The sequence below is a fragment of the Lipotes vexillifer genome, unplaced genomic scaffold, assembly GCF_000442215.2.
Source record: "Lipotes vexillifer unplaced genomic scaffold, Lipotes_vexillifer_v1.1 scaffold1077, whole genome shotgun sequence".
Taxonomy (NCBI): Eukaryota; Metazoa; Chordata; class Mammalia; order Artiodactyla; family Lipotidae; genus Lipotes; species Lipotes vexillifer.
The window spans coordinates 310237-322779 of record NW_006784237.1 but is presented as its reverse complement, the minus strand read 5'-3'; the positions used below and the strand labels follow the sequence as shown (position 1 = coordinate 322779).

At 35.7% G+C, this 12543-nt stretch overlaps 1 protein-coding gene across 1 annotated transcript in view; it reads left to right on the top strand.

Annotated features, from left to right (window-relative positions):
* The window catches only part of LCA5 (lebercilin LCA5), a 54784-nt gene that overhangs the window by 36943 nt on the left and 5298 nt on the right, over nucleotides 1-12543 (top strand). The window contains exons 3-5 of the mRNA XM_007456620.1: nucleotides 10409-10546; nucleotides 11483-11579; nucleotides 12291-12433. Coding sequence (XP_007456682.1) covers nucleotides 10409-10546; nucleotides 11483-11579; nucleotides 12291-12433 — 378 coding nt within the window. The remainder of the gene's footprint in view (nucleotides 1-10408; nucleotides 10547-11482; nucleotides 11580-12290; nucleotides 12434-12543) is intronic.

Genomic DNA, 12543 nt, shown 5'->3' with positions numbered 1-12543 from the left:
CAGGCTCAGTGGCCATGGCTCATGAGCCCAGCCACTCCGCGGCATGTGGGATCTTCCTGGACCGGGGCACAAACCCGTGTTTCCTGCATCGGCAGGCGGACTCTCAACCACTGCTCCACCAGGGAAGCCCCTTACTTTCATCTTTTTGTGTGTTAATGTTTTACCTCTGTGCTTGTACGATATTTGACTAAATTCATTTTTAAAAAGAATCCAACATAAGAATATCTCGTTCCACAAAATTATTTATTTACGTTTGTTGGGATTACTGAGATTGTTAGATCTATGTGGGTTATCTTTAAAAACAAAATTATCATTTTTCTCTCTGCTTCTTTTTTTTACTTCCTGCTTCTTAACCCTTTACCCTGACTTTCCATTGATTTCAGAATGACAGATTCTACTACTATTCTTTTAGAGTTTAGCCTTGAATTTTTAAGATATGTGTACTTGAATTAAGGAAGTCTGAAGCAATTAATATCTTTTCTTTTTTCAAATTCTCTTAGGACAGTAGAACACTTTCTTTCTCCAGTCTCTTCTCATGTCATCTTCCACATTATTATTGTCTGTCTTAATTTACCTTATTTTGAAACTCCTCAGTTTTTTAACCATGCTTATGAGGTTTACCATTAGTTTCTTTGCTCACCATTGTTACTTGCACATCACCGTTGCTCATTACTGCACCTTTCATTCAGGGTTCATTGTCTTTCTTGTTTTTTGGTGATTCTTTCAGTGAGGGCTTCTGAGTGGTAAAATTTTCTAGTCTTTGTACATAATTTATCTTCACTCTTGAATGATAATTTTACTGGGTCTTGGAGTCTAGGTTGAGTTATTATCACTTAGAACTTGATTTTTTTTTTTAACTCCAGTAGTTTTTAACATTTTTTCTTTATGTATAGTGGTTTCCTGTTTTGCCTCCAAATATCGAAGGGTACACTTATTTAAATAAACTTTTTATATGGGAATAATTTTAAGGTTACAGAGAGTTGTAAATATATATGTAGTTCTAACAACACTCATACTCTTTACACAGATTCACCTTTTGTTAATGTGTTACCCCATTTGTCTTATGTACACATGCTCTCTGTCATGTGAACACAAACATACATGTACATATGTAAATTTTTAAAAAACTATTTGAGGGCAAGTTCCACACATCATGCTTTTTACCCCTAAATACACTGGTTTTATTTCCTAAGAATAGGGATATGCCCTTGTATAAACATAGTATAATTATGATATAAATTTACATTTGTAAAATAATTTTCTCGAATCTCTCCACAATATAGTTTTTTCAGTTGACTTAATAATGTCTTTTATGCCACTTTACTCCTTCAGTACAAGGTCCAGTCTAGAGTCAGGTAGTGTGTTGGTTGTCTAGATGTCTTTAGCCTTCATTAATCTGGAACATTTCCTCATACTTTTGTTGTCTTTTTTACGACATTCACATTTTTGAAGAATATGGTACCCCATCCCTTTTCATTTAATAGAATGTTCTTAATTTGCAGTTTTCTGATTTTGTTTTTGCGGTACGCGGGCCTGTCACTGTTGTGACCTCTCCCGTTGCAGAGCACAGGCTCCGGACGCGCAGGCTCAGCGGCCATGGCTCGCGGGCCTAGCCGCTCCGCGGCATGTGGGATCTTCCTGGACCAGGGCACGAACCTGTGTCCCCTGCATCGGCAGGCGGACTCTCAACCACTGCGCCACCAGGGAAGCCCTCTGATGTTTTATTGTTATTAGACTGAGGTTTCTGTATTCTTGGCTAGAATACTGAATAGGTGATGTAATTTCCTTCTTAAGATATCACAGCTGGAGGTACATGATCTTCACCTATCCTTTATTGTTGATGTTAATTTTGATCACTTTACCGATGTTTCTTGATTTGTACACCATATATACAATTCCTGTTTTTCCCCTTCAGTGAAACCAATAAGCAGTCTGTGGTGAGCCACTTGGAATTTATATATCTTATTCCCCATCAAAGTTTAACATCCACTGATGATTCTTTCCTGATCCAGTCTTTATTGTGATGGTTTTTCCAGCTCTATCTCTCTTTTTATATCTTCTTTTTATATTTTTCTTTCTGGAAAATTCTTAACCTTTTTGTTTTGTTTTTCAATATTGTTTTTTTCCGCATTGTGTCATTATCTTTTAAATTCCTATTACACTATATAAAAAGTTTATAAAGAATATGGATGGCCAATAAACAAAAATTAAGTATTAATCCAAGAAATACAAATTAAAATATTAATATCCTTTTTTGCTAGTCCAATAGATTTAAAAATTTCAATATCCAGTTATTTCAAGAATATAGTAAAATAAAGGCTAGTAGACTTTTGAAGAGAATGTAAATTGTTACAATCTTTCCAGCAGTCATTTTGGTAATGCTTTTGAAAAGCGTTAAAATCGTATAAATGTCTGTCAACCCAGAAACTTAATTTCTTAGCATTTACCCTGAGGAAATAATAAAAAATAAGCTTAAATTTCTGTGTAATAGGATGTTCACCATAGGAAAAGTTGGAAGTACTCAAATGTTGAGCAGAATATGATTAAATAAATTTTGATAATCTATAAAGTAGAATGTTATCTCATTAAAAAGTTTTGTGATATTAGTGTTTTTATTGACATAGAAAGGCATTTACGATATTATTTCCTGAGAAAAATGTATAAGTCTTAAATTATACACACCAAAATGGTGGCAGTGATTATCACAGAGTGGTAGACTATCACTTTTTAAAATTTTCTATGTGATTTTATAATATTTTAAAGTAAACACTTATTACATTTGTAGTAAAATTTTATAATTATATCAACAAAAGGCATTTTTTCATCCAGATGTTAGAAATGGTATCTTGACAACTTAAGTTGTTTAAAAGAAAATTTTTTAATTGAATAAATTTGACATGTAATATTGTATAATAGATTTAAATAAATTTAAGGTGTGTTACTTTGATACACTTAAATATTGTAATATGACTGACTGTAGTGATGTTTATCAGTGTTACATAATTATAGTGCAGTATTATTGTCTACATTCATTATATGATGTATTAGATCTCTATGGCTTATTTACTCCTCGTTACGAGTTTGTACCCTTAAACACCATCAGTTATCCCCCCAGCCCTCATCTCCTGGTAACCACCATTTTACACTCTGTTTTTACGGGTTTGACTTTTTTAGATTCCACACATAAGTGATATTGTACAGTACTTGTCTTTCTCTGTCTCAGTTATCTTGCTTACTATATTGTGCTCAAGGTCCATCCATGTTGTCACAAATGGCAGGATATGCTCCTTTTTCATGGCTAAGAAAATTTTGTTATGTGTATATATATTCACATCTTTTTATCCATTCATCCACTGATGGACATTTGGGTTGTTTCCACATCTTGGTTATTGTGAATAATGCAGTGATAAACATTGGAGTGCATGTATTTCATGAAAATCCTGTTTTTATTTACTTTGGGTATATACCCAGAAGTGGAATTGCTGGGTTGTATGGTAGGTCTATTTTAAAATTTTTGAGGATCCTCCCTATCATTTTCCATAGTGGTTGGACCAGTTTACATTCCCACCAACAGTGTATAAGGGTTCTCTTTTCATCACATCCTTGCCAGCACCTGTTGTCTCTTGCCTTCTTGAGAGCCATTCTAACAGGTGTGAGGTGATATCTCACTGTGGTTTTGATTTGTATTTCCCTTATTGATCATCTTTCCATGTGCCTGTTGGCCATTTTGATGCCTTCTTTAGAAAAATGTCTATTTAGTTCTTCTGCCCATTTTAAAAATTGGATTGTTTGTATTTTTGTTAGTGAGTTGACTGAGTTTTTTATATATTTTGGATATTGACCTCTTATCCTATATATGGTTTGCCAGAATTTTCTGTCATCCTGTATGTTGTCTATTCAATTTGTAAATTTTTCCTTTTGCTCTTCAGAAGCTTTTGAATTTAATGTAGTTTCATTTGTTGATTTCTTGCTTTTGTTTGTGCTTTTGAGGTCATGTGCAAAAAATCATTGCCAAGATTAATAACAATGAGCTTCTCTGCATTTTCTTCTAGGAGTTTTATGGTATCAGGTCTTATACTTAAGTCTTTAGTCCATTTCAGGTTAATTTTTGTGAGCAGTGTAAGATAAAGGTCCAGCTTCATTGTTCTGCATGTCTTTTTTCCAATTTTCCCAGCACCATTTGTTCAAAACACTATCCTTTCCACATTGTGTGTTCTTGGCTGTCTTGTCAAATATTAGTTGACCATATGTGCTGGGACTTAATTCTAGGCTCTCTATTCCATTCCATTGATCTTGGTATCTATTTTTGTGCCAGTACCATACCATTCTTATTACTTTGGCTTTGTAGTATAGTTTGAAATCAGGAAGTGTGATATCTCTGGCTTTGTCCTTTTTTCTCAGGATTGCTTTGCCTTTTTGGATTCTTTTGTGGTTGTACATAAATTTTAGGATTGTTTCTTCTGCTTCTGTGAAGAATGTCTTTGGTGTTTGGATGGGGGTTGCATTGAATTTTTAGATGGCTTTGGGTAGTATAGCCATTTTAACAATATTCTTCTAATCTATGAATATGTTATGTCTTTGCATTTGTGTGTTCTTTGGTTTCTTTCAGCAAAATCTTGTAGTTTTCATTGTACAGATCTTTCACATCCTTTGTTAAATTTTTTCCTAAGTATTGTTTTTGATGCTATTATGAATGGAATAGTTTTCTTTATTTCTTTTTCAGTTGCTTCATTTTAAGTGTAAAGGAACACAATTGACTTCTGTATATTGATTTTATATCCTACCATTTTACTGAAATCATTAATTAGATCCAGCAGTTTTTTGATTGACTCTTAGGGGTCTTCTATATAAATGATTATATTATCAGGAGATAGTGACAGTTTTATTTCTTCTTTTTTGATTTGGAAGCCTTTTATTTCTTTGTCTTGCCTAATTGCTCTAGCTAGGACTTCAGGTAGTATATTGAATAGTAGGGGTGAGAGTGTACATCCTTGTCTCTTGATCCTGATTTAAAGGAAATGCTTTCAGTTTTTCTCCACTGAGTATATTGTTAGCTGTGGGTTTGTTGTATATGTCCTTTATTAGGTTGAGATGCATTTATTCTCTCTATGCCCAATCTGTTAAGGGTTTTAATCATAAAAGGATGTTGTAGTCAAATACTTTATCTGCATCTTTTGAGATGATCACATGAATTTTAGTTTTCATTTTATTGATGTGATGTATTTGCATCTTTGTATTTGCATCTTTGCATCCCAGGGATAAATCTCACTAAGCCATGGTGCATAATCCTTTTAATGTGTTCTTGAATTCAGTTTGCTAATATTTCATTGAGAATTTTTGCATCTATATTCATGAGGGATATTGGTCTATAGTTTTCTCTTTTTTTGTGTGGTATCCTTATCTGATTTTGGTATCAAGGTATTGCTGGGTTCTTAGAATTTCCGAGTTCAGAAGTGTTCTGTTCTCCTCGATATTTTGGAACAGTTTGAGGAGGATTGGTGTTAATTCTTTAAATGTTTGGTAGAATTCTCCAGTGAAACCGTGTGGTCATGGAGTTTTCCGTGTTGGGAAGTTTTTTGGGTTTTTTTGTTTTTTGTTTTTTGCGGTACATGGGCCTCTCACTGCCGTGGCCTCCCCCGCTGTGGAGCACAGGCTCCGGATGCGCAGGCCCAGCGGCCATGGCCCACAGGCCCAGCCGCTCCGCGGCATGTGGGATCCTCCCGGACCGGGTCACGAACCTGCGTCCCCTGCATCGGCAGGCGGACTCTCAACCACTGCACCACCAGGGAAGCCCTGGTTTGTTTTTTTAAATTAAAAATTTTAAAACTAAAGTATGGTTGAGTTACAATATTATATTAGTTTCAGCTGTACAGCATAGTAATTCAGTACTTCTACAGTTTACATTCCATTAAAAGTTGTTATAAGATAATGGCTATAATTCTCTATGCTATATAATATGTCCTTGTTGGTTGTCTATTTTACCCATGGTAGATTATATCTCTTAATCCTGTACCCCTAATTTGCCCCCTTCCCTTCCATTTCCCCTTTGGGAGATGAGGGCTGGGGGGATAACTGATGGTGTTTAAGGGTACAAACTCGTAACGAGGAGTAATAGGTACATACTTATTGCCACTTTATTACTTGTTTTCCAGTTGTGGTTACCATGTGGTTCATATATGTTGACTCATAATTATATCTACTTGTTTTAAACTAGTAATCATTTAAATTCAAACACATTCTAAAAGATATACATTTTTTACCTTCGTAACCCACATTTTGTGTATTTGATATCATATTCTACATCATCTTGATTATCCCTTAAGTATTTATTTTAGTTATAGTTGCTTTTATAGTTTTTTTTGTCTTTTAATCTACATACTGGCTTATTTAAGTGATCTTCAGTCCTTACTGTGTATTTGACTTTACTACTGGGATTTTCCCTTTCCTACAGATTCTTACCTCTTTTCCATTTAGAGAAGACCCTTCAACATTTCTTTTAGGGTAGGTTTAGTATGCTGAATTCTTTTAGTTTTTGCTTGTCTCAGAAGTTCTTTATCTCTCCTATTCTAAATGATAATCTTGCTGGGCAGAGTATCATAGGTTGCAGGTTTTTCCCTTTCAGGATTTTGAATATATCATGCCTATCCCTTTTGGCCTGCAAAGTTTCTGCAGAGAAATCAGCTGATAGCCTTATGGGGATTCCTTTATATATGACACTTTGTTTTTCTCTTGCTGCCTTTAGAATTCTCTTTAACTTTTGCCATTTTAATTGTATGTCTTGGTTTGGGTCTGTTTGGGTTCATCTTGTTTGGAACGCTCTCTGCTTCCTGTATCTGGATATCTTTCTTCCTTCAGGTTTGGGAAGTTTTCAGCCATAATTTCTTCAAATCCATTTTTGATCCCCTTCTCTCTCTCTCTTTCTGGAACCCCTATAATGCAAATGTTGGAACACTTAATGTTATTGGAGAGATCTCTTAGATTGCTTTCACTTTATAAAATGTGTTTTTCTCTCTGCTGTTCTGATTTGGTGATTTCCATGATTATATCTTCCAGGTCAATTATGCAATTATCCGTATTACTTAACCTGCTATTCATTCCTTTCAGTGTGTTTTTTTTCAGCTGTTGAGTTCTTCATTTCTGATTGGGTGGGGTTTTTTTATGTTTCTAATTCCTTGTTAAAATGTTCAGTGTTTAGATCAATTCTTTTACCTAATTCAGTTAAGCTTTTTATTACCAATTGTTTTGAATTACTTATCTGTTGTTTATTTCCATTTCATTATTTTTTCAGGGTTTTTTTCTTGCTCTTTGAATTGAGAATAGTTCCTCTGCCTTTTAATTTTACTTTTCTCTACTTCTATGAACTAAGGTGAAGCAGTGACCTTTTGTGGACTTGAAGGGGTGTTCTTATTTGGGAGTGTCCCTATACAGACTGCACATGCCCAGTGCCTTTGGTGGGAGGGCTGGATTTGATGTGGATGCCAGTCACATCTTTCCTGATATTGTGCTGGCAGCTTTTACCTTGGTAGTGGGGTGTGACTGGGGATAGAGGGGCTAGAGCTGGCTCCTGGTGTGAGACGGGACTTTCTCTCTGTTCAGTGGCTATCACCTCTCTGTCAGGGGCGGGGTCTGATCCCAAGTTGCTGAAGCAGAAGCCCTTTGTGTCAGGCTCAAGCTGCCTCTGTTCCCTTTACGTGTGTGTTTTTCTCTCTCCTAGCACCAAGACCTTTGCCCCAGAGTAGGGAGTGCTGAAGCAAGTGGGGCCTTTCACATACGGAGGTTCAACACACTGCTTGTGTAGGTGTCTGTGACTCCTTCAGATGCAACCCATGGTAGAGTCTTTTCCCTGGTCGTGGCTGTCCCACATCCAGTGCCGCAGTGTGGCACAGACTGAGTAGAGCCAAAGCATTCACTGGTGCACGGTGAGGTGGCTGTGGGAAAGCCAGCAACCACCCAGACCTCTCCTCAGAGGCAAGACCCCTTTTCCCCTCACAGCTGGTTGCTGTTCCCAGCCTCCACTGTGCTCCACAGGGGAGGGGAGCCTGAATGGTTTCTCTGCGTTTATGGGGTAGGGAGGTGTTGAGGTGTGGTACAGTGGGGCCCAGAGTGGCACGGTTGTTGGAAATCCAGCAGCTGCTAGAGCAGACCTCTCTTCACCCTGCTTCAGAGGCAGGCCAGTGCTCACACCTCATGAATAGAGTCCAGGCTTCTCCAGCCTTTCTGTCTGTCCAAGCAGTCCAGGAGGCTTGTCTCCTCCACATAGGACCCCAGGACCGGGACACCCAGTCTGTGGCTTGACCCACTCACTCCCCAGGGTGGGTATCCACCTTTGCAATTTCTTATTTCCTCTGAGTTCCGTCCCAGGAGCACAGGTCCCTACCTGATCACTTTTCTTCCATTCCTGTGTGATTACCTCTTCCTTGGTTGTTCAGTCCTTTTTCCAGTTTCCAGTTTTCAGTGAGAATTGTTCCACCTGTAGGTGTATTTTTGATGTGTTCATGGGGGGAGGTGAGCACCACATCCCCTTCCCTCCACCATCTTGATCTTTTCTCTTCCGTGTTGGGAGTTTTTTGATTACTGATTCAATCTCATTACTAATTAGTCTGTTCAGATTTTCTGTTTCTTTCTGATTCAGTCTTGGTAGGTTGTGTGTTTCTAAAAATGTATCCATTTCTTCTAGGTTACGTAGCTTTTTGGCATATAATCTTTCATACTAGTTGCTTATGATTCAGTGCATTTCTGTGGTTCAGCTGTAACGTTTCCTCTTTTACTTCTAATTCTTTTTTCCTCAGTCCAAGTAAAGGTTTGTCAATTTTGTTTATCTTTTCAAAGAACCAGCTCTTAGTTTTGTTGATCCTTTCTATTGTTTTTCTGGTCTCTATTTCATTTATTTCCACTCTGATCTTTATTATTTCCTTCCTTCTGCTAACTTTGGGCTTAACTTGTTCGAATTCTTGAAGTGTAAAGTTAGGTTGTTTATTTGAGATCTTTCTAATTTCTTAATATATGCATTAATGCTCTAAACTTCCAGCTTTTACTGCATCCCACAAGATTTGGTATGTTGTATTTCCATTTTCATTTGTTTTGAGATAATTTTTAAATTTCCCTTTTGATTTCTGTTTTGACCTAATGGTTGTTTAGAAGTGTGTTGTTTAATTTCCACATATTTATAAATCTTTTCGCTTTCTTCTTGTTGATTTCTATTTTCATACCATTGTGGTCAGAAAAGATAGTTGGTATGATTTTATTCTTCTTAAATTTGCTGAGATTTGTTTTGTGGTCAGTATGATCAATCTTGGAGACTGTTCCATGTGTACTTGCGAAGAATGTGTATTCTGCTGCTGTTGGATGTAGTGTTCTGTATATGTCTGTTAGTCCATTTGTTTTAAAGTGTGGTTCCAACATTTCCTTGCTGATTTTCTATCTGGACAGTCTTTCCATTGCTAATAGTGTGGTATTGAAGTCCCCTACTATTTTTGTATTATTGTCGATTTCTCCCTTAAGATCTATCAGTATTTGCTTAATATGTTTTGGTGCTTGGGTGTTGGGAGTGTATGTGTTTTTAAAAAAATATTTATTTATTTATAATTTTTGCTGTGCTGGGTCTTAGTTGCAGCATGTGCAATCTTTTACTTGTGGCATAAGGACTTCTTGGTTGTGACATGTGGACTTCTTAGTTGCGACATGCAGACTCTTAGTTGTGGCATGCATGCGGGGATCAAACCAGGGCCCCCTGCATTGGGAGCGCAGAGTCTTACCCACTGGACCACCAGGGAAGTCCCAGGAGGGTATGTGTTATGATTGTTGTCTTCTTTACGTTTTGACCACTTTATCATTAGATAATGACCTTCTTTGTCTTCTGTTACCCTTTTTACCTTGAAGTCTATTTTATCTAAGTGTGACTATGCCCACCTTCTTCTGGTTTCTGTTTGCTTAAAATATCATCTTCCGTCCTTTCACTTTGATCCTGTGTGTCTTTAGAGCTGAAATAAGTAAAAACTGGGATGATGGTCACTGCACCTTGAATAGTGCTGTGTAATTTTACACGGCTGCCTCAGGTTCTGTTTGCCCAAACAATGATTCCCAAAAGCCAGTGCTTCTCGTCACATCCTTTGGCTGTCTCTTGCTCCCAACTTAAATGACTATCCATGTGCTCTTGATGCAACTGCTTAAGAATTTATCTACAAATCATTGTGGAAAACAAAGAGAGGAATAATAGGCCAAGTATCTTACTAAATTGTTGGTAAAGCTATGTTCCGTTTTATTGTATGTTTATGAACACTGAGCCCAACCTGATTTGTATGTCTTGTTTAGTACCCCTAAAAATGTCATTTCGACACTAAGTGCAGTATTTTACTGTTGAATTATTTTTTAAGTGCTATTTTTTAATGTATTTATACACATATCATAGGAACTATCAAGAAACCTTGAGCTAAGTACTAACAGTTTCCAGCGACAGTTGCTTGCTGAAAGGAAAAGGGCATATGAGGCTCATGATGAAAATAAAATTCTTCAAAATGAGCTACAACAACTATATCACAAATTAAAGGTAAGCATTTTATTTTAAATGGCATCATTTCTCCCTATGTTATATATTAGACGAAGACTCTATTTTAAAACATTGTGATCATTTATATTTGGAACTTTGGTACAATATCATTTACAAAATTCTAATATTTTCTTTGGCACTTATAAAGAAAATATTTGTTAATATAATCACTATAACCAAAAATGAGACATTAGATACACTAATAGGAATGATATAACTGAAAAAAGTTATAAAATCCTGCAAGAAAGTTATGGGAACTAGAGTTTTTCTGTGTTGCGTGGTTGAATAGTTCAGTGTTCTTCCTCGGATAACCCCATGATTGATTATTTTTAAAGTTGTTCCAAATAATGCCCTTCCTTTTCACAGTGTTTAGAAGAAGCATTAGAATTAATTAATTCTGTTAAAGTAGGTGTTCTTAATTCTATCCAGAGGTCATTGATGGGTTGAAATTTTGTGCAACATTAAGTGTTTATGTGTTATCTTGCATAGAATTTTCATTTTGTTAATCAAATTCTCAGAGAAAGCCATAGCCACAAAATGGTGAAGAACACTTGTGTTTTAAAAAATGGTCTAATTTTTAACTCACCATTAATTTGGAACCCACATTTGAGAGATGCTAATTAAATTCTTTGTGGCTAAGCCTGGAAGTCAGTTGAAGACATTACTATATCATGTAGGAGTGGGTAGAAAATGAATTTTGCCTTATTCTGATTTTCATGACTGCTAGTGCATATTGGACTTTCAATGGAGAATCATTGCTTTACCGTAACCTAAATGTCCTAAAGACATTCCTTTCTATAATTGGTAGTTACAAAGGGAAGCTGAACTTAGGTATATTCCAATTTGGTGAGGAAAATACCAGTTGAAAAGATGAGGATTTTTGTTTTATTTTAAACTGAGACTCCACATTCTTAATTGTGTTTGGTTTGTTTTCAGGAAAAGGAGAGAGAACTGGACTTAAAAAACATATATTCTAATCGTCTGCCAAAGTCTTCTCCAAAGAAAGAAAAAGAAATTACATCAAAAAAAAATGGTATAGTAAGTTATTATTGTTGAAAAACATTGTAGTTATTAATAATAAAATAAATTAATTTTGAAGTAGAAGGAAGATGAAGGGAAAGAACTTTATTGAAATAGATTTCCTTATAGGTACTTTTCAGAAATCCTTTCACTTTTCAGTTTTTTCCCTTGAGGTCATTACAGTTATGTTTTACATAATTAAAATGTTTTTTCTAATTATAACTTACTTTTCTAAACTTTTATGAAAAACTATAAGCATACCCTAAACAGGAGATTATAGTATGATAAACCTTTATTTATGTATCACCACCTTTAACAGTTATACATTTTACTAATTTTATTTCACCTATTTTTTTCTACTCTTTTTTCTAGAGTATTTTAAAGCAAATCCCAGCTGTCATTTCATTTCACTCATAAATACTTTGCTCGTTTTATGCATATTCTTACTTTTTTAAAAAACAGAAGTATAATTTCCTTCTTCCTGGTTTGCAAAAAGTTAAAAACATAAACTTTGTAAAAGTTTAATAGATTTAGCCCTCAGAGTTGTCCTCAAATGACAAAATTGCCAGTAAATCCTAGAAATAAAAACAGTAATAGTGAGTAGTCATGGAGCTGAGAAACGTGCATTTTCTCATTTAGAGGGTGAACATATACCAATTGAATTCCATATATCTTAGCACTGTTCAATACGATTAGAAAAATTCTTTTATAATTTTCACGGTAGCTGCATGCCAGAGTGATTTTACAAACCAGTGTACAAAAGAAGTACAAACCAGCGAAGACTTCGAGCTGGAGGAATATCCTATAACACCACAAACACTTATGTGTTACGAAAACAAATGGAAAGAACCTGAACGTCTTTCTTTGGTGAGTTTAGCAATATGATTAGGTACTAAACTCTAGGTTTGAAGTTATTCCTAAATGCACAATATCAAACATTTAAAAATTTCAGCAATGAAGCTAGTGCCACAGCTGTA